Raw genomic sequence first — 23,971 nt, 5'->3', positions numbered from 1 at the left:
TATATTTGTGTTAGATTTGTCAGGAACTAACGAACTCCCCCCCAAACTCCTAGCATTGGGCTAATAATTTTCCTAGTGACCTTACCAAGAGAGCTTCAGTGCCTGCTAGGCTGCTGCATGCTGGCTTCTCTCCAATGTGCTTTAAATAGTCATTCAACAGATAAAAAAAATCCTTTTATGGTGCTGAGATATCGCAGTGGAGACCACAGACTGTGAGGTCAAGTAGCCCTTAGTAAAATGAAAAAGAGCAACCAACCACCTTAATATTGGTGGAGGATGGAAGACTAAATAGCTCCATGGCAATTATTGAGGGGTAGTCCGGTTCCAGAGTGAGCTGAAGGCTGAATGCCAGCAGGGAGCCAGACCTGCACATCCCACATCTCTGTCTACCCACATTTCCAGGCTGCAGAGGATTTGGTCAAGCAGCAGCTTTGCAAGAGGAACATGCTGGAGATGAGCAAACCTCTGTGGTGCTACCTCCTGTTTGAGTTTCTGCTGGGGACACTGGAAGGTGCAGGCAGTTCCTGAATGATCCAAAAGCTATGTTTTTTTTGTACCTGCAATGTCCTGCAAAGGTGTACATGATTAATATCTGGGAAAATAAACACAACACCAGACCCTCAAAATGATGCTGTCAAAATACTTAGTAAAACATTTATTTTGTTAAAATAAACTATGTACAATAGACAATATTAATGTGCAGATACAATATACAATAATTACATGTTTAAAAGAAGATAAGCAAAAGAGTACAGAATCATGTGTTGTAAATAGGAAACTAATATTGCTTACATGATTTTTAAAATACGCAAAACATAATTGTTGGAAAACTTAATTTCCTTGGTTTGGAATTTTATTGCTTTGGAATTTTGAAGATTTGGTTAATATTTGAAAAAAGATATACCACTCAAAAGTCAAACTTAATGTTTTAGTATTCATCCTCTGGTTTTCCCATGATATTGCACACAGCAACTTGTAATGGAGAAAAATTCAGTTGCTCAAATCAAGTAAAGTAAGTGACTCTTCTTAACCTGTGAAGAACTGACTGATGATGTGGTAAGTCCTGATTTGTGCTAAGGTCATTATATCTGTTTCACAAAAAAATTCAGTTAGGATAACTTGTCGCACTCTTTAAGTGTTGTTGAAGTATTATGTAAAAAGAAAGGAAAGATGTTTTCTTCATGTTCTCAGGGGAGCAGACACTCTTATTGCAGCTTGAACTTGACTAATATATCAACATCATAACAGGTTAAACGGGATTCAGTTCTCTTTGCACGGAAGGACGCTTCAGGTCCATCTCTCTTCCCATCTTTGCATCTTTTGAATCCCTCCCATTCCCAAGGTGCTGCAGAGCACCAGGTATCCCAGTGTGACTTCATGGTGGCACCTCTAAGCTTTTCTGCTGGGCTCACACCATACTTGCTGGGGGCAGTGTGGAGACCGTGTCGTGCCCTGCTCTGCAGCATTTCCCACCTGACAACCTGGGGTCACCACCATAGATCACTTCTACTCATGAATGAAGAAGGCTGCCAATGTCTTTCCTTTCTCACATAGCTTTACATTATTATATTAATATTTACAGGTTTGGGGAATGTTTTGGCTCATTTACTACATACTGACAAGGCAGTTCTGTGCCTGCCAGTTCTGTAATGCAGTTAGAACAGCTGCCTGTTTTGGGGAGAAGTGTTGGGACAGATGATATGACAGTCACACTATGCATATGGCTTACACCCCAAAATACTTTAACAAACATTAGACAAAAATTTCTACGTATTATCAGTACAAATAACTGTTACGGAAACTGCAGACTGCCAACAACTCTTTACTCTGAATTTATTAACTTCTGATCAAAGTCAAAATTCACCAGAGTTGATATCAGCAAGAGCTCAAACTTTGGCAAAACCAAATGCAAAATTAAATCTGGCATCCTGAATGCTCCCACTGGGGTGGAATGATATTAAGTGACAGCAATGAGTACAATATCAAACTCAGCAAATATACCCATATTTCTTGAATATTAAATTGTCAATGTAATAATTTTTATCTTCAGCCTCAGTAGTTGTTGAAATCAGGAGTTAAAAATCCTGTATCCAAAGATCAGGCTAAAGATTACAATAGCAAAGTCTCCAGATGCTTAACTTCTCTCAGGAGTCTGCAACCAGCAGCCAAAAGATGTAAAAGATTCTTGGACCCGGCTCAGTGTATCTATGTGCTCAAAGCTCTGTCAGCCACAATAAAAGGCAGAAAAGGAGGAAATGTAAAGACTCTCAGACAGTTTCCACATTAGACATGTGTGGACCCCATTGAATTTTTCCATCGTCTTCATTGAAATCAAGCCAACATACAGCACCTTTGAAAATCTCACCCTAAAATTATAGTCAGAAGAAGCAGCCAACACTGCATTATGGTCTGCATATTCTGGAAAGAGGGTAGGGTTCGTGAGCAGTGTTATTTTTGTAAACAGTTTCAAAGCTGTAGAGATTTTTCACCTTTGGTAGCAATTCATATGATTTTTGTCTGTTGCTTTTTGATACAATGAGTTTGTGAGCTCATTTTCCTCTCACAATGAGTTTCTGACTCTTTTTGTTCTTCTGGTGGAGTCTGAGTAGCTGTCTAGGAAAAATATATTTGTGTTCACATGTTTCTGAAAGCTTTAACTGAGACAAAGAAAAAAGAATTTGAAGATGTTTTTCATCCTAGTTATGGGCAACCCCTTAGCATCTTAAAATTAGATTGAAGGTTTAGCATCAAATTAACTGTGGCTCTGGGCCCTGATTTTGCAGATCTCCTCTGAAGCAGAGGTGTAGGTGTCATGCTTCTATTGCATTCATTGCTTTTAATCAGTGTTTCTGTTACAGCTTTTTGCTGCAGAAATACTTCTATTTGTGTTTTGTTTTGATAGGTGAAGACAGCTGAGATCAAAAGTCACTACTGATACCAGTGGAAGGCTTTTTCCTGCTTTCAGATGGTCTTTATTCACTAAGAGGAAAATAAACATTTATAGTAGGGATTTGTCTTCATTTTTACATAGAGCTTAAATGTGCCTAGAAGTTATCTGACATACGTCACTCCACGGTCACCTCCTGTCCCAGCAGATGCTCCTCGAGTCCTTTTGAGTTGTGAGACAAGGAAATGTTCTGTTATTTCCAGGTTGGTTTTTTTTTTTTAAGTGAGAAAAAACACATCGCAAATCCTCTTCAAGGAAAAGGAAAAGACAGGGAGGAAGGCATGTGCAGTTGGGTTCCTGTATTCTACTTATTTATTGAGCAAAGAGCAAATGGTCCCTAGGCCAACATAGGCATATGTTGATTACTTTGCTGGAGAATGCAAATGTGCTTTTAAACAAGCCTGGCTTGAGACAGATTGATGCCATTGCAATTTATTTTTAATCCAGATGAAGCTTCAGTACAGTGAATCAAGTGGTATTTGCTGTTCCACTAGGGAAAAAAGCTACAGAAAAGGTCGTGGACTGTAAGCAAGCTATGTAAGCAAACAGGCATCTTTCACGTCAGATTTAGAGGAACATATTTCTAAGGACATGGCAGCTCACGTGGTGAAAATACATCTGCGAGACATATATCATCAGCATAATTGGCCACTGTATGGCTTGCTGGTATAAGTTTGGGTGTAAGGAGGGGAGGCAGTGATAGAAATAATTTGCAAGAACTTCTGCAGCCTTTTCCAAGCCTCTGTAAAGGGTTCTCAGCTCAGGTCTCTGTAGTCTTGTGACAACATCTTGGATGGGATCTTAACAACTTGCTGTCTGTGTGGAGTCAAGCCAGTGCATCCTTGTCAACAGCAGTCACTGTAGTGAAATGTTTGTTCTGTTGCTCTCTGTTTGCTACAGTGATTTTCCCACCCTCAGGGTGGGTTTTTGGCCCCTTGCCTAGAGTTGTGATTGTTTATGGGAGAGTCCTGCTCAGTTCGTGTAGCAGCGTGCTCAAGGCTTGTCTCCTTTCCCGACTCTTTTCTTGATTCTTCTTTACCATGAGTCCTTAGATGGCAGAGACCAGACAGCTTATGGTGCTGAGCACTACAGGGCACCAAGTGATTTGTACATGACATGGGGAACGGGAAATAACTCCTTTTTGAGGTACACAGGCCACCAAGACTAGAGCAGCTAGAAGACATTTTGTTATCCAATAACTGCAAGAGCAGGTCACTAATGGCCATATTCAGACTCCCTCATTTACATGAGCAGTTTCATTGGGATTGAACGAGACATGAAGAAGTTGAGGGTAATTCCTTATGCAGCAAGATGCTCATCAGTGTAAGGAAGACTGCCAAAATCTGACCCCTTGATAGAAGTATTTGGAATATCTTTATTACGTTTTAAGATGCAGCACTATATTTAAGTCTGGGTTTATTTTGAACTGAAGCAGTGATTTAAAAGAGAAAAAATGTGAGAAATATCAATGACAGCTGCTGAAACGATTGTTTTGTTTGTCATGCTGGACTCTGAGTGAATTCTGCAGTTTCCACCAGCTAATTCAAGACAGTGCAAGACAAGAACTTGTAACTGGTTGTTCTTCATAAGATGTATTCTACTGTAACAGTAGATATTTACAGAGTAGAGAGAGAAGGTCTGGGAGCATCTGGCCCATAGGACAACCAGATGGAATTCCTTTTCCTAGAGGAAATAAATACATAAATTTTTATACCATTTGAGCGAATACTCCGGGATGGATCTGTGTGGGGTCAGATCCTCATTTCTGCATTCTCCCCAGCTACTCCTGCACTTTGGGAGCCACAGGACAAACTGTGGCAATCTCTGTGGAACTGGATTGCCCAGTTCCACTGGCCTGGTGTTTTAAAAGTGCTCTGAAGGGCAGTGGCATCTATAGGTTATTTTAACGTGAAAACAGCTCTCCAGTGTATTGTATCCCCCTAATACTAAATGTCTCTACTATCTCCTTGCAGGATTTTGCATGAAAACCCTTTGGGATCTTAGTTTGAAACTACATCTTCAGGTTAACAACAGCTGGTAGAACACTGAGGTTTCAGAAGAGGACAAAGGAGATGGGTTTTTCAGGGTCTAGCAGATTTCTTGTAAGCTGTGAGAGCTTTTGAAATGACAGCGGACTATTAGCAAAGGCAGCTCTGCCAGGAAAGATTTTGATATCAGTTGCATTAAGAGGACATTGTCGAATAGGTTCCTGGGGTGGTTTATAGACTTTATGACTCCTCGAACTGCATTCCTTTGAAGGTGAAATCAGCATCTGACTTTTCTATCTAGCTCATCTTACAGTGAGAAAACCCATCTCCTTTCACCTAGCAATCATTTATTGATTTTCTTTTCTTGTTAATAATGGTGCTTGAAAATAACTTGAAGTTTATATCTGTTGCCTTCTGCCTGAGTGTGCACTGTGTCTGGTGTTTTGGTATTTCTGAAAATAAGCTTTGCTGCCTGTTCACACACCATCTGTTGGCTTTTAGAAAAGGTACTAGGTACGACTTGCCAGAGAGTCAACGATACTCCTTACATCTGCCTACAATCCCTTTCTAAAGCCTAGTGGCCTGTGCTACTCCTGCCTCCTCAAAATAACATAGCATAACAAGGCAGATCCAAGTACCACGTTCCATAGGTGTGTGTATATAACCTAACACAGGAATAATGTTTATGGGACATGCAATAACTATGACTATTTTTAAAACATTTATTTTTGTTGGAAGAGAAATCAAAAATAAATGGAGTGCAGAGGCCATTTCTCAGTGGGCTGTGAACATTATCCCTTGATTGCAGCTCTCAGATGTCAAATTTTGGTCACAATCAGCATGAAGAACTTGAAATTTCAGTGCCCCACAATCATGATGTGCTCAGCTTTGTAAGTGCAAATAAGATCCTAGTTCGTCTTAACATTTTTTTTTGTACATGTATTAACACCTTTCTATCTGCTTTCCCTGCTATGCAATTTGTGCAGGGTACTGCAGTTTGATACATAGACTCATAGGATCATAGAATCACCAGGTTGGAAGAGACCCACCGGATCATCGAGTCCAACCATTCCTATCAAACACTAAACCATGCCCCTCAGTGCCTCGTCCACCCGTCCCTTAAACACCTCCAGGGAAGGTGACTCAACCACCTCCCTGGGCAGCCTGTTCCATGCCCAATGACCCTTTCTGTGAAAAATTTTTTCCTAATGTTCAGCCTAAATCTCCCCTGGCGGAGCTTGACGACATTGCCTCTTGCCCTGTCCCCTGTCACTTGGGAGAAGAGGTCAGCACCCTCCTCTCCACAATCTCCTTTGTTGCAGTAGGACAAGGGGTAAAGTTCTTAAACTAAAAGAGGGTGGAATTAGGCAGGTCCTAAGGAATATTTTTTAACAATGAGGGTGTTGAGGCACTGGCACAGCTTGCCCAGAGAGGAGGCAGATGCCCCATCCCTGGCAACATTCAAGGTCAGGTAGATGGGGCTCTGAGCAACCTGATTGAGTTACAGATGTCCCTGCTTATTGCAGAGGGGTTGGACTAGATGAACTTAATCCAATCTATAATTCTGTGATTCTATGATAGTGGCAATTTAGCTTCTACATCACCCTATGTTTTTTAGTTATTTTTTCTCAGACCACTGCAGTTACATTAGTGCTACAACTTTCTATTTGATTTTCAATATTATGAGCCTATCCTATGCCATCTCATTAGTATTAGTAGACAAGTAGATACTAGGTAGCATGCAAAAAAAAAGTAATGTGGTGGCTTTATCTGATGCATGCTGGGAATGCTATATTGCACTTTTCCAGTGTGCTCATTATTTTATGATAAGCACAGCTGTCAGTCTGGTTTTCTATTTCTTCTGTATTTTCTGAAGCTCAGAGAATATCTGGCAGCTCCAACCTGAGTGTTTGCACTGAGCTTCAGCAAAAACTGACTGCACTTACTTTAACCAGAGACTTGAGCTCTATAGCAACTCTACATGAGTTAAACCAAAGTTATCATCTTATTTTGTTTCCACTGAAGTAAATGGCAGCATATTGAAGCTCTGATTTTCTCTACCATCTGTTGAAAGCATTTTTTTCTGGCCTCAGTGAACTTCTGGTCATGTTGTAAGCCAACAAACATCACACAAATATTTATTTATTTAATCCACTTCTAGTTTTCCTGATACTCACTGCTATCTCTTTACACGTTACAGTTCAGCTGACTGCCAGTGTCCCAGCTGTGTGATTACTCACTGCTCTGCTTGGGGTTTGCAACACAACCTCTGTGGCACAACACGAACTCCCTCACCAGGCTTCAACAGTGTCCTTGCTCTGAGCTGTGCGTTATCAGCCAGTCCATTTGAAGCAAATGGTTGGGACATAATAAAACCAGATATAAAATATGCATGAAGGATGCCAGCAGTGAGGAAATCTTTCTTTTGTTGATCTTTGATTTAGCACAACTTTGTTTTCATCTATTCTTGTGTGCAGCGGGAAACAGATGGTGAGTGAAAGCCAGGTGGGTAACATTAACAATGCATCTGCCTTGAACTTGGTCACCTTCGTTAAAGATAATTCTTGATTTGTACCTGGAAATGTTTTGGGGTATGATATCTGGCTTCTGTAGGTGTCCATGCTAAATTGCATTTGTGCTAAAGGAGGAGCTTGGATCCATGAGTCTCAGTGACTGCAAGATTGGGCACCGCATCACGCTTGTTCCCTTCTCTGCACCAACACTGCAGTTCCTATGGTCCTACTGAAGTTGCTAATTGCTCTAAGTAACACTGGGTCTTTAATTCACAACTAACCACAAGAGCTTTTCTGGTTGCTGTGGGTATTCAGCACATTCCTGTGCTCCTGGAGAGGAGTGAGCTGGCAGTCCCCTGGGCTGCAGGGGAGGGCAGGGCACGTGTCCCCAGGCTGCACTGCTGTTCTCTGCTTACTCCTAGCACTTCTGGAAACGCTGACTACAGACACGGCTTTTGCAAGGAATTACATCAGAGGCCTGGAAATCTGTATTTGCTGGCTCTGTGATTTTCTGCTTGAGGAATGAAACCCATAACAAGGCAGTCCCATGGCATTGCCAAGGTACCCGAAGACAGATGGAAGTAACAAGACATCCTTTGAGTCCACCTCTGAGCATTGGTGTTGCTGTGATGTGCAAAAGTACAGGTTCCCTGGAGAGGTTTTATTGAAAAGGCACTTATATTTTTTTTTTCCAGGAGCAAAGATAGCTAACAGGCAGCTTCTCCTCCCTTGAGGTCTGGACTTCCAGTCTCTGTGCTATAGACTGCAGCCTGTCATCTGCCACTCATGTGAAAGGCCATTCCTGAGGACTGCAGCCATACGGCAACTTGAACAGCACTCAGTAAAGAAGAGGGAAAATTAAGAGCAAAGAAAGAAGTAATGGTTTGGAGGAGGGACACTACAAGTCAACATGTTTACAGATCCTCTTTGATGAGGTTTTTTACATGAGAGACTCCGTTAAAAAAAAATAATCTTCAGGCTGTTTTGGATCATCTTAAAGCACTTGAAGTCAGTATGACCTTTGGCTTTTTGGTTTTTTTTGCTGTATTTGTCTGCTGGGTGAGATGTAGAAATCCAGCTGATCTATAAAGTATATTTTCAGTTGCCATGGCAATGTGTCTCATTCATGTTCTCAGTTTGGAAGGGAGATTGTTCCACGCTGCTATTTCATGTCAAGGGCGATAATCTTTGGTGGCAAATTTCTTTGTTTCGGTAAATTAAGGCTACATTTCTGTTCTTCCTTTCCCAGCTTATGGAAACATGGCTCAGCCTGAACATTCCCCTGTAGAAATAGTTACTTGCATTTTTTTGTTGTAAGAACATTCTTTAAGTCTGGAGGTAAATGTTGATCCATTTTGATAGCTTGGGTGCAGCAACATCCTGACGCTGTGAAGTTTCACAATTAAGTGAAAACAAATTGGAATCACTCCATTTTTTCTACCACGTGGTTTGCACAAATGAAGGTATATCCTGAACTAGCAAGTCTTATAAAAGAAATGTAATTTAAAAGTACATCCTACCTATAGTGTTTATCTTACATATTAGATTTCTACAAATCTCCATGCTCTTTTGATCAGTTCAGATTCAATTCCTATGTATTGCAGTTTCCTAATTTTGATCAATTCTTGCTTAAGGCCACAAATGGAGTTTCTCTTGTCTGTTTTACCAGCTTTAGTTTTTTCCATACAGCACCTTCGCCTTATTCCTAAGGTGAGGAGTCAAGCAGGAGCAGGCATCCTGGTTTCTGTTGGTGCAGTGCAGTTTGCAGTAGTGGGAACAGGCTACGTACAACTCTGGAGGGTTAGGAAAGCACATAGACATGAGTTGGTCTAGAGTGATACAGCTTGGAGGTTTCAAAGAACAGGGGGCTCCTAAATTTGGGGAGGAAGGACCCCTTTCTGGTCATGTTCCTCATTTCAGTCGCATGTGACCTTCATTGCCTTTCTAACCTGCTTGGTTTCATGGAACTCATCTCACTTTTCTTTCCAAGTGACTTCACACAAGGGTGCAGCACCTGTGGCACTTCGCACAACGCTTCTTCTTCTTGGGATGGAAGATGGTCAGGATTGCTTCATCAAAGACTGTCTTAAGGCCTTTCTGCGTGAGAGCTGAGCACTCAAGATAGCACTGTGCTCCGATCTGAAAGTGAGGAGAGAAAACATGAGTAGTCATTGCTGGGAGAGACAGAATGACCCTGTTCCAGCATCATTCTATGTGCATATTTGTCCTGCCACAGAGGGAAGCCTAGACTTTTAGAAAAGGGGGTCAGGTCTTTATTCTGTTTTGTGTTAGGCTGCCTGTGCAACTAAGGGACAAGTTCAGGTGGTCATCCTAAGCGAGGAATCAGGGACGAGCATCAACACAAATGTGTCACCACATGGGGCTAGTGGGGAGCAGGAATTCACAGAATGACCTTCCAGAGAGATTGGGGAGCTGCACCCAGTGCTGGAACAGGAGCTTGGCCTCATGTCTGTGCAGCTGAGGGGCTTCAAGGAGGTGCTGAATTGTTAGCTGAGCTCCCCATATACTTGGCTTTTCTCCCCTGACCTGTCACTTGTGTGTCCTGCCTCCTGCAATGCCAGGAAGCTGCTAGCTGGGAGCGGGCTTCCAGCTGGCTTCTGGGAACTGGGAAGCATCATCTTGAGACAGGAGTCTCCTGGGTGTGCTGGTATAACACAAACACGCACAGTGGCCTGGGCAAGCTGCCTCAGCTTATTCAGTGACCTTGTTTCTTACTCAGTTTATTCTGCTAATGGATGCTTTCTCTGGCCTTGGAGGGCCGGAGTCTGTAACAGCACCTGCAGCATGCAAAGCAGAAAGAGCTGGAGTGCAGATGCCTACATTTCAGGGCTTGGGGGAGGATTTTATCTCCCTACCTTCCCTGGAGAAAGATGCAATAGCATCTTTGGGAGCTCAACTGGGTGTTGCAAAACTGCAGGCTCAGGAGCCCCAGTCTGTGTCTACGTCCAACCTGTTTGAACAGAGGCTTTAATCTCTGGCTGGGACCAACAAATGGGGCCCAGAGGAATTCACCTTGAATGAAATAAAACTCAATGGAAAGCTGTAATCAATCAATTTAATGAGACCTCAGAAAAAGCTATTACCTCTTTCGCTAGCTTCACTCCGTGCTCATAGGTGAGTGGTTTCTCCTTCATGTAAAGCAGCCGAGCCAAAGTTTTGGGGTCATCTCGCAGATCAATCTGATAGAAAATACACAAGCCTTGTGCTCAGTAACACCTTGCTGCAATTCTTGAGGAAGATATTTGTAGCTCTATGAACCCACAGTCATGTCCTCGTATAAGGGCACCTGTCCTCCTGGCCTCAAATGATACTTCAACAATTAATTGCATGAATTTTCCTTCCCCTCCTCCTCCTTCCTTTTTATTTTCTTTCTGTTTAGTATGAATTCATCCTCACTGGTGGTTTACTGGGCCTCAGCTCAGATAGCTGTGGTAAAGGAAACATGCTGTTCTCAATGGCTTTCACAACGTGTCTTGGAAAGCGTTGGTGGAAGCCTGAGCCACGTTGTAAGGAGAGGCTGCTGCAGCCCGGCACTGCATCACCCGTAAAACACCCTGACAGGCAGAGACAGACACAGCTCAGTATGACTGACTAGAAACAAAATCCTTTATTTACATGGAAAACATCAAAGTGAAGCATTCTGGCATTTCAAACCCATCCATTTTCAGAGTGTGTGATCCAAAGGGTAATACTTCTATTTAAAAATGGGTGTTTTAGACTATTGCAGAGCAAATAACAAAGCTAGCGTTTGAACAACTGAACTTTCTTACGGCACGAAGATTTTGGTTCTGATGAGAGATTGATCTGTTCCTCTAACTTGGCTGAGGTTACCATTCAGTATTCAAACTTTTTCCAGACTCGAATCCCTACTTCACACAATCTCTAGCTATTCTGTGTCTTGGAAGCAAACCCGTATTTAAGGCATTTTCATTTGATTGATAGATTCACAGATCTTAAGGCCAAAATAAAGTGGATTGATCGTTTAGTCTAACATCTACTATAACACAAGCAGGATGGTGAGTCACTAATTACAGTGTTGATGTAAAGCTTGAGGGACGCTATTTCCTTCCCTTGTCCCTAAGTAAATAATTCGCTTAATTATTCCCATTCTTAAAATTTAGTTTGAAGTTTAGCTTCTGCTTCTAACCGTGGGCTTTGATGGATTTTCTTTTTCCCGCACTAAAGGCTTGTCAGAAATCTATTCTCCCTATAGGTATTTATGCTTTTTTGCCACATTAATATGCATTTGAGTAAAAAGATGGGATGAGTTTTGCCAGTCGTGACTAGTATGATGGGACATCTGCATGTTGATTTCCATTCCCACCCCCTGAGTTTTCCTCTAATGGGAAATTCTCGCAACAATTCACATAAGAAATTAAATAGGAAACTTTTCCATAGAGCTCAGCCTTCCAGCCACCCCTAGGGTGGATTAAGAGCACCCTTGCTCTGAAGATCCATGCTATGCCTGGCGGTGTCCTGGAGGAGCATTACCTGTGTTCCTATAAGGACGTAAGGCACGTTGGGCATGCAGACTTTCAGCTCAGGCACCCACTCCTCCTGGACGTTGTGGTATGAGGCAGGGTTCACCACTGAGAAACAGATCAAGAACACGTCTGTGTTGGGGTAGGACAGGGGTCTCAGCTGGTTGTAGTCCTCCTGCCAGGGGGTAAAACAGCAAACACATTATGTGGCGGGGGATAATTGAAGATGGGGTCATCACATCATGAACTGTTCAACGCTGTCCCTCCGTGCTCGTGTATAGTCATAGCCTCTAGAGAGACGCTGAGTGGTGAGTCACGTCTCGTGGACCAAGAGTGCTGTTTTGTCAGCATCTTTATGCAAAAGTCCTAACACATTTTGTTTGTGTGTGTTATCCATGACGATACTTATGTAGAGGGTAATGCTAAACAACAGCCATCACTGGTGGTGTAATAAAAATTGATCTTGAGGCTGCATGTACCAACTTAATCCCTCTGGCAGTGTGATACCATTCTAGGAAGTATTATTTGAATGTCACTGCTAGCTAACTTTTGCTGATGACAAACCTCTAGGCTTTTTCTGTTAATATTAAGGGCTTTCTGTTCCCTAGTAGGCATTATAGACATGACCATACACAACAAATATGGGTCTCCAATTTAGTCAGTGCTGTTGCACTCAGCTGTGGTACATGGCAATGTGTCAGTCAGCAGAAGACACTTAGCTTAAAAGCACAAAGCAGGTCAAACCCAGCCTGCAGAAACTGGGTAAATCATAGGGGAGTGTGTCATATCACAGGAGTGTGTGCCTCAAGCTCTGCCTGCGAGGGGAGGTTCAGACTCGGCATAAGAAAAAAATTCTTCACTGAAAGGGTCATTAGGCAATGGAACGGTCTGCCCAGGGAGGCGGTTGACTCGCCTTCCCTGGAGGTGTTTAAGGTGCGGGTGGATGAGGTGCTGAGGGGCATGGTTTAGAGATTGGTGAGAATGGTTGGACTCGATGATCCGGTGGGTCTCTTCCAACCTGGTGATTCTATGATTCTATGATATTATGTTTCCACAGGCCCTGGACTGGAAAAGGAGAGATGTCATCTCTTGAGAGTGAGCAGAGGTTTTGCAAGTCATGTGAAAGGGGTAGACTGGCTCTTTCTGATAATGAGAGCATCTATAACTTTGTCTGGTAGGTGTTTTTCAATGAAGCCTGTTAGAAAATTCAGTGCAAAAATGCAGATTCTTTTAGAGGGGATATACATGTTCTGAAAACCGACAGAATTAAAAAAAGGGGGAGAGGGACATAAAGTTGGAGTGTGGGTAGTGATAATACATATTGCTGTCAAGCCTGACTGAGACCTAGGTCTTTAGTTCACAGTTTCTGCATTCAGGGCAAGCCTCAAATCTATGCAGTACGGTCTTTTTTAGTTATAATTGTCTGAAACTTCAACTGGTGCAGTTCTGCTTTGCAGATAATGAAATAGTTTATAACTCAATAACAAGGAAAAAAGAAAAAGATATCCAGGACCTGCTGCTCAGGCTTGAGAACATTTATTTGAGGATGGAAAATCCCACATTATGGGTAGGAGCAATGCAAGCTGCTGTCTGTCCTACAGGAGAAACTCATGCAGAACTATATCATTGTATGTACTGATGAGAGGGTGTCTTCATCCAGCCTTGCTTCTGTCTTGCTTTGGTTGGGTTAAGGGCTTAACTATGAGTTGAGACCAGTAAATCTTTTTTCCGAAGTCTTTTTTTTTTCACTGAGTATGCAGTGATAAGATGACCCAGACTGCTTCTGAATCAATGTTAGATTCAAAAAAATTACCAATGGATTATGCAAAAACAGTCTACTCCATCTTTTTCTAACAACAACAACAAAATCTCTTAATTATTTATTCTTAAAGGAAGTATGGGGCCAATTTTAGCTCTCTCTCATTAAAAAGAAGTTTAAAGAAACATCCTAAACCACAAACAAAATGTTTTGTTTTGTCTAACTGAATGTTTGTTGTCCCAAACCAACTTCAACAGGAAGAGCAAATTCTCAGTTACCACCTCCATTGTCAAAGTCACAGTATTTGGAGTAAAGCCAGAGTAATTGTCAGCTGATACGTTTTACCAGTGTCACAGAAAGTATTGATCTGAAGAAGCATTTACGTGACAAGAGAAGTTATTTGGACATATCAGTCCACGAAAGAGAGGATTCTTCATGTTCAAGGAATGGGAAGAAAACTCAGAGGCACTTTGGGGACATCAGAGATACAGGCCACGAAGAAGCAAAGTCAGTGGAAGGAGACTTATATGAGGCTCCGGAGATGAACTTCCACAGATGAGTTAACAGAGACAAAGTGAATGCCAACATAACAGGATCAAAGGAGAAATTGTATTATAGATACAGCTAAGTTTTATGTGGATGCAGTGGGTGGCCTGGCCTGAATCCTGCTGAGGGGAGACCTCATTGCTCTCTACAACGACCTGAAAGGAGGTTGTAGAGAGGAGGGTGCTGGCCTCTTCTCCCAAGTGACAGGGGACAGGACAAGAGGGAATGGCCTCAAGCTCCGCCAGGGGAGGTTTAGGCTGGATATGAGGAAAAAATTCTTCACAGAAAGGGTCATTGGGCACTGGAACAGGCTGCCCAGGGAGGTGGTTGAGTCCCCTTCCCTGGAGGTGTTTAAGGCACGGGTGGGCGAGGTGCTGAGGGGCATGGTTTAGTGTTTGATAGGAATGGTTGGACTCGATGATCCGGTGGGTCTCTTCCAACCTGGTTATTCTATGATTCTATGATTCTATGATGATGGGACACTATTTTAACCCAGAGCATCAAATCTGATGACTTCTCCGAGATGAGATGTGTTTTCGCCACAGTCAGCATGAGCTTATGTGAGGTGCTTGGCACTGTTTTTTAGTGCTTCCAGTTAAAAAACAGACTCCCAAAACAGCCACGTGGTGGCAGCAAGCCCTTGAGGAAATGTGATTTAGGAGTTTTGGAAAGAAACTGGCTAAATATAACCAGTTTCAATATTCCAGACGTGCATATTTAGAGGGGCTGGAACCTACTGTACCATTAAAATAGCAAACTAAAAGCCACGAGCGCTTTGCCTGGCGGTGACAGCTATGGGAGTGTGCATTTCATTTTATTTTGCTTTCCAGAGCTCCTAGAAAATCCATTTTTCAGGGGGAGTGTTCCTGATTTGCGTTAGCAGCGCAGGGCATTATATAAGCTGTAAGGAAGGACAATCATGCATCACATAGCAGGGGTCTCATCTCCTGTCAGGGCACACAGAAATTTGCATGATCCTGTTAGAGCACAAGCACATCTGTCATGGGTAAGAGTTGATCAGGGCTCCTGTATAAGCTTAAATCTGAGGGCTGGTAGAAGCCTTCAGCCCTCATTGGACAACCCCACCTCTCTTCACGCTTCTGTCCGGGAGAAGGCTATAAATTCTTGCAATGGAACATTATGAGATGTGCAACAGGATAATTTTGCATTCAGAGACGTTTGAAGTCAAGTAAATAAATAGTGTAAAAAAGAGGCTGGACATTTGCAAGGCTATGGAGCATACCCAGAGGTGCTGCAGCTAGTGATAGTGGAACTTGGGAAGTGACATGAGTCTTCATGGGGTAGGGCTGTAGCTGATTTTTAATTCGTTCCTCTGGCTCTCGCTTGCATTTTGCTGCCTGATGTTTAGCGAGTGCAAGGCTTCCCAGTTACTCTGCCTGGCCCCTGGTTTGGCACGGAACTGCTAGCACCAGGCGTGGATTTGCTGAGTTACGTGCCTATAACTTGCTGGGGCCAAGAAACATCAACCAGTGTTGCTCCTTCCCCCCTCTCTTGCCACCAGCATCCTTGCACTACTTTGGCCCACAAAGTACAGGCAAATTTGGATTTTTTTAATGTTGTCTCTATTCTGATCTCATATATGCTCCTTCCCATGTAAGCCTGTTAAACAACTTTGCACTTGGATCCATCCCAGGGGAAAAAAGACCACGTTTTTTAACTCCTGGGAGTGTTTATGCCAAGGATGCAGAAAACCAGATAGCCCAGATCTGGGGTCCCTGCCAGCTCTTTCTTCAGGCTGACAGAGGGTCCTGCTGCAGGAGTACCTTTTCCAATTGTTATTTCATTAGCGTATGTTTTATAACATCGTAATGTCAAGTGCTATTTTTGCCTATGACTTCACACTGATGCCTTTGGAAAGCCACACAATACGAGACGGAGGGAAGAAACAACCCAGATGATGTGTCCTTATAGCTTGAACATGTGGAAGCATCACCCTTTCAGTCTTCGTGGAGATACGATCTAGTTATTAACAAGTGATTCATGCTCTGAATTTTGAATAGCTGGCCACATCCTCTGGATCATCGTCTGGAAGGGAAATAATCCTGATGAGTTAGAAATGGTGCTTCAAGGCAGGTGATGCTCTGGCCATTTTGAAGCAGGAGATGGCAAAATAGTTGTGGAGGGATGAATGGAAGGGTGAAGCTTGTCAGAGAGACACATTAGTGTTTCTTCTGGCTCAGGAGGACAAATAAGAGGATGTGTTGTTGAGAAACTGGGTGGCAAGTGTAAAACAAGTAGAGATATTAAGGCACTGGGTAAAATCTGAATGAGAACCTAATATAACACTAGTCTGCTTTGCAAAGGCTTGCAGTGCTGCTGGATTGGGATAGACATGCTCCAAGCTCTGTGTTTGTGAGTGCAGAACAGAAAACTGAATGTGCATTGAGCATGGAACAAAGACTGTGGTAATTCTATTTGGACTGGCTTTTGGATGATCTGTTTACACCACATGAACAGGAAGGTTGAGTGGACTGTAAGTGACACCAAGTGAGCTACAAAGCAGCCACTGCTGCCTACAGACACATCACAAGAATAAAATGAAAAAAGTGAAATCCAAAGTATAAAAGCCACACTCGTGCTAAGTGAAGGTTTTTCTGGATACTATCCTCTTGTTGGTTTTGGCCCCTCTGCACACTGCTGTAAAGTATAATCTACAATAAGTGGCATTCTGCAGACAGGATGGTCTCCTTCTGTATGTTTATGTATTTCATAGCAGTCAGTCAAGGTGAAAAAAGAACATAGCCAAGAAGTGCTCCTGAAAGCAAAGCCCAGCATCCAGAGCTGTTGTGTCCCAGAGAGTCCCAGGTTCCCAAATCTGCTTTTCATTCTTGCTACCTCCAGTGCCAGGTCTGACCGGAGAAGCCAGTGGACTTGGGTTCTCCAACTTTCCCAGGCTGGGAGCAACCTGGGACCTGCTCCTTTCCCTCTTGGCAGGTGATTTTCTGCAAGGTTTCTGTGCAGATTGTGGTCCTTCCTCTGTTCTGCCAGTCATCATTTGGATGAAGGAAAGGGCTGCTCCTTGCACCCTTTTCTGCCCTTCTGCTTGCAGAGCAAGGCAGTGAGAAATACGTTCCCCTCCTCTCCAGGAGGTGAAATCAGCCCCTAGACCAGAGCTCTTTGGCCAACTTTTAGTGAAAGGAGACTGTAACAGACTGTGGACAGCGGGAACATTAAAAGTATATGTAAGTTAACTTGGAGTACCAATTCTCCTGTAATGGACATCCTTATCCTAGGAGAAGGATCTTGGGATGAATGCAAATCTCACTGGCTTACCATTTAAAATTCAATAGCTGGTGACAGACTGCTTCTGTATTATCTTAATTTTCTGCTATTTTAAATGGGAATTCTTCTCTGCATCTTCAATGACACCATGCAGTAAATGTAAGAAAATGTTGACTTTATACAAAATGCCATATTTGCAGTAGGAGGTGGATATACAGGATGCTGAATAGCTTAATCAGGCATTAGATTTTTGCTTAGCCAAAACTCAGCCTTAGGGATGAGTGTATTTGTGTGTGTTTTCCTGATGAACCAGAATGAAAGCTTTATGTAGAAAGCAAAAAGGCAGTTCAACCATTACAACTCACAACTGACTGTTATTATTTGTAAACACCATTCCTTACCCCCCAACCCCCAAACAGTAGGAACAACAAAGCTCAGTATATGGTAATAACAAACAAACCATAAGAAAGGAAAACGATAACTGTTTTGCAGTAATTTACCTGCCCTGCAGTGTCATAAAGCCCCAGCAAATGTTGTTGTCCTCCCACAGTCACAGTTACTGGAAAAGAAACAAGAAGTGTTTATGCACAAGCTAGTGGCCTCTTTTCAGTGTGTTTCAGTCAAAAAATCCAACAGACCCTTGTACTGGATGCATTAGCATATGTCTTAAAATGTGCATCTGAAACCAAGCACATCTATTCAACACAAATTGAAGTCAACCTAAAGTCACAACAGAAACATATGCTTTATGCCAAGTTCTTATTTCTTCATACACATCCAAGAGAGATGAGCTTTGCACACTACTGCCATCAGGGACCCAGAGACCAGAGGATATTTCCCCCTGTCTCTGCAGCTACTACCTGACCCCTATGAGGTGCTAGGACTTGAAATCACAGAAGTGCTGCCTTCCCACCATAAGCATTGGGGTAGGTTTGTCATGGATCATTGAGAAAGTTTTTTTATTACTTCATTTGTTCCAGGTTGTAAAATGACGAAGCATTCAGCAGTGGCGGATGTTTGGTGGCTCTCAATGGAGGTGCAGTGCCTCTTTGGCAACCTGTGCTCTCCTGTGTCATCAGTCACAGGTCAAGTGACAGCACTTAATATGTGTGGCTCTCAAAGGATGGGGAGGAAGAGGACCACTAATATTTGCAGGGATATTGAACAGATGCTGTTGTAAATCATAGAATCATAGAATCACCAGGTTGGAAAAGACTCACCGGATCATCGAGTCCAACCATTCCTATCAAACACTAAACCATGTCCCTCAGCACCTCATCCACCCGTCCCTTAAACACCTCCAGGGAAGGGGACTCAACCACCTCCCAAAAATATGGCTTCATTTATTGGCAACACTCAGCACATTTACTCCTTTAGCAGAATTCACTTCGAACTTCATTTTGACTCCTTTGACATGGATGAAACTTGTTTTCTCATTACCTTTGAACGAACCTTATTATTAGTTGATCTCTGTAATCAGTGTTATTTCTATAAACAGTATGATCCGTATTAATTTATTTAACCAGCTAATCTGCTTAATTGATTTTTACTCATCTGGAAAGTAAGAGGGGGAATCCAGTTCCACCCATTATCCAACAGGAATTCTTTAATTATTTACTAGGAAAGTTGTTTAAAATAATGGTATTCTCATAGCCCATTTATATTACTCTAAAGCATAAAAGCAAATGGCTGGAATGAACACAAAACTATGGCTGGAGTGGGATGAGGCTAGGACTGGTGCCCATTGGCTGATCACAATTTGCAAATGACAATGGCTGGGAAAGATTAATAGTTGCTTTTGGGAAAGAAAAGGCTTGAAAACACCACATAGGGTATTGTTGTGTTTTTTTTCTTTTTTCTTCTATTTTTCAAAGTGGTAGGACTTTTGTCGGAGAAAAGCACCTACACATTTATAGGAGTTAACTCCTGCAGTGGGGAACAGTGTCCTGTTTGAAATCTCTTAGACTTGAAGTCTCTGTCAGTGTGTCTGGACAGACTGATTATTCAGCAGCTTTACTCGCTTGCAAAGCGACACGGTGATTTTGCTAGTGTATAAAGAGAACAAAACTGACATCCTGAAAGTACGAGGTCTCAGCAAGGACTGCAGTAGATGCTGAGAGCAGGATGAGCTGCTCTCACCCTCTGTTGGGGCTGCCTTGTGATGTACAGGAGGGGAAAGAGGGGATGGGAAAGGGACTGAGAGCCCTCCTCCTGCTCCTAAGTTCAGGAGGTGGCTCATTTACGGTGCAGTTGCCAGAGGAACTCAAACCACGACTAGCTGTTGAGCATGGATGTCCATGAGTGGAAGAGCCCAGGGAAGAGGTACCTGGGTGGGGAGATGCATCCCAGTGCAGACAGGCGACTGCCCAGATGCCCAGATAAATAAACTAAAAAAAAAACAAAAACAAAACCAAATAAACAAAACCTGCCTGGTTTTCAATTTTTTTTGTGGTGTAGGGAATCTCAGCATGTCCCAGTGGAGGTATGAAGCATATTGACAGTGCTCGCTTTTATTAGGTCCCTTCTCAGAAGTAGTGGGACTCACGGGTTCTGCACATCTTACCAGAGGCAGCTGGGAGCTGTACGCTTTTTCCAGTGCAACCTTGGCCAGCCTTCACCCTGCCTCTGTGCCAAGAAGTGCAGGAGCCAGACCTATTCTGCTGATTTTACTCTGCTCAAGGACTGACTGTGGGAAGATGTTCCCCTCAGCTGAAGGCAATTTCCCAGCTGCGGCACATTATCCATGCAGCGCTCTTTTGGACAAGGTGGTGTTTGGGAGTGCAGATGACCATCACTTGCACTGTCAGTCCTTGTCTGAATTCGTACGGAGTCTACAGAGCACCTCCAAAACGTGATGCTCATATGACAGCTGCGTGGCCATGGGGTACGTGGAGCTGATGTGTCTGATGAAATGAAAAGGCATTTGCCATATGCCAGTACTGACATAGTTAATCAGCTTTGCCTCTAGTGCTGGCTAGCACTGAGCACAGGCAAACTGCACTGGGTCCCGCTTATGAAAGATCAGCTCGGGTCTTCAGTGTTTTAAAATCTTGGAAGTCACACCGAGCTTCACTCTGCTCAGGCTCAGGCTGCTGTGAAGCTTTTCTGGCTTGTGTCTTGGTGGCATCTGACTGACACAACCACACTGGCAGAAAGCCCTGGTGCAGATACAAATTGCTGTCTTGTTCCAGTAGTTAATATGATTTGGAGATAAGCTTTTTTTGGACAGATGTCCAGTCTTTCTCTGGTGTGCAGCACTTTGCCAGAAGGATATGCTGTAAGAGCTCTTGAAATATTACCTGTGCTCTGCAGTCCATGAAGTCATGCTGGATATTTTGCAACTGGCCTGTTTAGCCACACATTGAGTATATATTGATAGTTTGTAAAGTTCAGTTTGGCTCTTGGTGACCTCTAGGATGGGGAATAAAGAGGTTGGGGGTGTCCTGCCATTACTCTCCTCATGCACAAGGGTTAAGAAATGCAAGGGCTTTTGGGAAAATACACTCTGAGCCTACCCAGCTTGCACATGACAGTTTAATTCTCCTTATAGCATCTTGCCTCTCACAGGTCCTGCTGTGAATGTCTGCATGGCACCAGTCTTTTTGTCTTATTCATTTTTTCTTTTTCATTTTTCTTTTTATCCTTTTCTTTTTTCCTTTTCCTCATCAGCCTTTGTATTTTCTTTCTTTTTGTTGATTTTTCTAATCTAGTCTCACCATGAGAACATTCCCTTCCTGTTCACATTACCTCTCTAAAGTTACAGCTACCACACCAGCGAAACTGCCTTGTTGGCTAAAATACTGCAACAGGCAAACTGCTGTCTTTGGATTCCTGGCTCTTGAAGCAGTGGGGACCAAATGGCTCACACTGACAATTCAAATAATCACTGGCTCTTGACGCAGTGATGTCTAGATTTATGTATTGATGCTGAAATTTCAACCACACTTCCATGCAGGCAAACCAGATGTCAAAATAAATGGCTTTTGCCCATGAAAACATCATGGTATTTTTATACCGAGAGTTTATTAGTCTGCCTCTGTCAGGCAAAAGGCAGTTTAGCATGTCCTCTTGGTAGGTCGCATTGATGAGCTGAGATTGCTCTGCTAGATTTGTAGGCATTAGTTTTGGCTTTATCTCAGTTTTCTTTGACTTACCCTGTTACTATCTTTTCCTGTTTTCTCAGTGGCCAAACCAATGGGAAACCAATATGGAATTCCTTCCCAGTTACTGGAGGTAATGCAGGCTCCCCGACAGGCTTGTTAATTCAGCTTTATGAGCAGTCTTGGAATAACAAGATAAATGCAAACTCTCCTTGCCACTTACTGGCTGTATTGATACATTGATTAAGTGCTGAAACTGCATGGACTTTAACACCAAGTACAGCAGGGGCAGCAATAAAATGTAGCTGAATACTAGCACAGTCCTGGCTCTCATTTGGCTCCAGTCTGGGTTCCATCAGATGGTGCGATGGAGCAGACATTTTCCTACTTTCACTGGGTGATTTTAAGCCAGGGCAGGATGTGTAAAACCGAACTGTACTCTTGGAAGAGCCCTTCAGCCACACAGCAGAAATATTCATGATCTGCACTGATAGAAAAGAGACATAAATTTTCTGCTGCCCTCCCTGAATCTCTTTATGTTTGATCAATAACACAATGCAACACACAAGTCTCTGGTAGGACACCAAGCTAGGATGAAGTAGGTGAGATGTTCTTAACTGTGGTTCAGAAGAGTGGGTGTGCACATCATGGGGAATTTTTCCATGCCTGTGAAGAAGTGCTTATAGAACCAAGTGGCTGTGAAACTACTAGCCAGAACATACGCAACAGCTTACACAATGTCTAATGTGATACCACATGAGAGAAGTAATCTATTTATTTTACTGCCTTCCTGCCAACAAATAAAGGCCCAGCTGCTTTAGAGAGAGATTCCAGGAGCCTGATAGCAAGCAGAGATGGTAGCACCTGCCTGGATGGAAAGGCATTCTCATTTATTGGGGCAAATTAGTCTGTATCAGCTCTCAAACTTTCACAAGGGCTATCTTCAGCCCTTGTCAGTAAGCTCTGACTATTAAGTTTGTGCATTTTTTTGTTCACTATAATTATATGTACCAGATGCTTGTTAATTAACACCACTAATGGCCGCTAGTATAAGAACAACTGCTATTCTGGTTGACCTGCTGGCTATAGAAATGCACATATATGCTTCCTTTCCAGTTGGGAAAGAGGGTGAAATCAGATGGACAGAAGAGCAGTTTTTCATCAGCTGCAGTGGAGTTTAGATAGAAGTTTTGGGTTCTTACTGCTTTAAGGGATGGGTAGACACTTGACCAAATTTTAAATTTCTCTACAGAAAGGGCTTTATATGCATGCTTTATAGCTTTCTTTTCCTTTCCAAATGTGCTCGTTCATACAAGCCTCACTGAAGAGGGAGCATTAGTGTTTTAAACTCCTGGCTTCAGCTTGTGCTCAGTTTCACGATGTTACTTCTTTGCTTCTCCATGTATATGTCAGGTGAAACTCTATGTGAAATTATAACTAGTTCCAATTGATGTTAAATACAGATCATATACTAATGAGGGAAGGTAGCAATGAGTAATAAACTAAGCAATATTCTTTTCTTCAAAATACATATGCACATGCATACACACATGCATTTTATATATAAAATACTCATATGTAAGCATTTTTTCCAGTTTCTAGTTGAATGGAACATTCAGTTGAAGAGTGAAATTTGGACTCAGTTCCTGGAGGTCTTTTCCAGTGATTCTGTGTGAAATATTCTGCCTTGACTTGGGGCACCCAGATCATGCCCAGGACATTTAGAAAGCAGAAGGATTCAAATTCACAAAGGAATATAGACTTTATTGGCAAAATAATGAGTGAACTGCTCCACGCTCAGTCAAAGAGACCGTCACCTCGGAGGACTAGAGCAGGTCCCAGAGAGGTGAGAACAGATTCTCCTTCTCCACAAGTCTCTTGATATATTAAGAAGCTCATATCCCTTCTCCTTTGTGAATATACCTTAAACCCACTGCAACACCAGCCTATAAAATCAGAACATTTTCAGCAATGCCAGAACCATTTGTTCCCAGTTGACCCTATGTTTTTTACCAGAATAATTGTAAAGTAATTAGTATAAAGAATAGAGATCAACTGCAATTAAGAGCTTATTTTTTGGTTTTCTTTTGTGTTTTCCTTAGCACAGATTTGAGGTTGAACACTTCAGAAGGGATCACCAGTCAACGATTTCCCATGGGGTTTTACTTGCTCTGTAATAGAGTGATCATACCAAGGCATGACTCAAGTCCAGACTGAATCTTGAAGAGCAAATGCATTGTCTGGGGACAGCAGCAACTGCCAGGGTGTTTCAGGGACCCCAAGTTCCTTCCTCTGCTACATTTCAGAGTAATTTCTGTTAAGTGAAGTTATAGACACACTGAATATGTTGTATTCTCCAGTAGCTGATATCCC

The 23,971-nt window shown here is 42.6% G+C and overlaps 1 protein-coding gene across 1 annotated transcript in view; it reads right to left on the bottom strand.

Annotated features, from left to right (window-relative positions):
* Nucleotides 1-642: 642 nt before the first annotated feature.
* RHOJ (ras homolog family member J) overlaps nucleotides 643-23,971 on the bottom strand; it is a 64,590-nt gene continuing 41,261 nt past the window's right edge. The window contains exons 2-5 of the mRNA XM_069858986.1: nucleotides 17,999-18,057; nucleotides 11,961-12,125; nucleotides 10,553-10,648; nucleotides 643-9,587 (exon numbers count right to left, since the gene is read on the bottom strand). Of these exons, the coding sequence (XP_069715087.1) occupies nucleotides 9,444-9,587; nucleotides 10,553-10,648; nucleotides 11,961-12,125; nucleotides 17,999-18,057 (464 nt within the window). The 3' untranslated portion in view covers nucleotides 643-9,443. The remainder of the gene's footprint in view (nucleotides 9,588-10,552; nucleotides 10,649-11,960; nucleotides 12,126-17,998; nucleotides 18,058-23,971) is intronic.

This window comes from Phaenicophaeus curvirostris, chromosome 5, assembly GCF_032191515.1.
Source record: "Phaenicophaeus curvirostris isolate KB17595 chromosome 5, BPBGC_Pcur_1.0, whole genome shotgun sequence".
NCBI lineage: Eukaryota > Metazoa > Chordata > Aves > Cuculiformes > Cuculidae > Phaenicophaeus > Phaenicophaeus curvirostris.
Note: the sequence above shows the minus strand (reverse complement) of the source record. Positions and strands in the feature narration are given on the sequence as shown.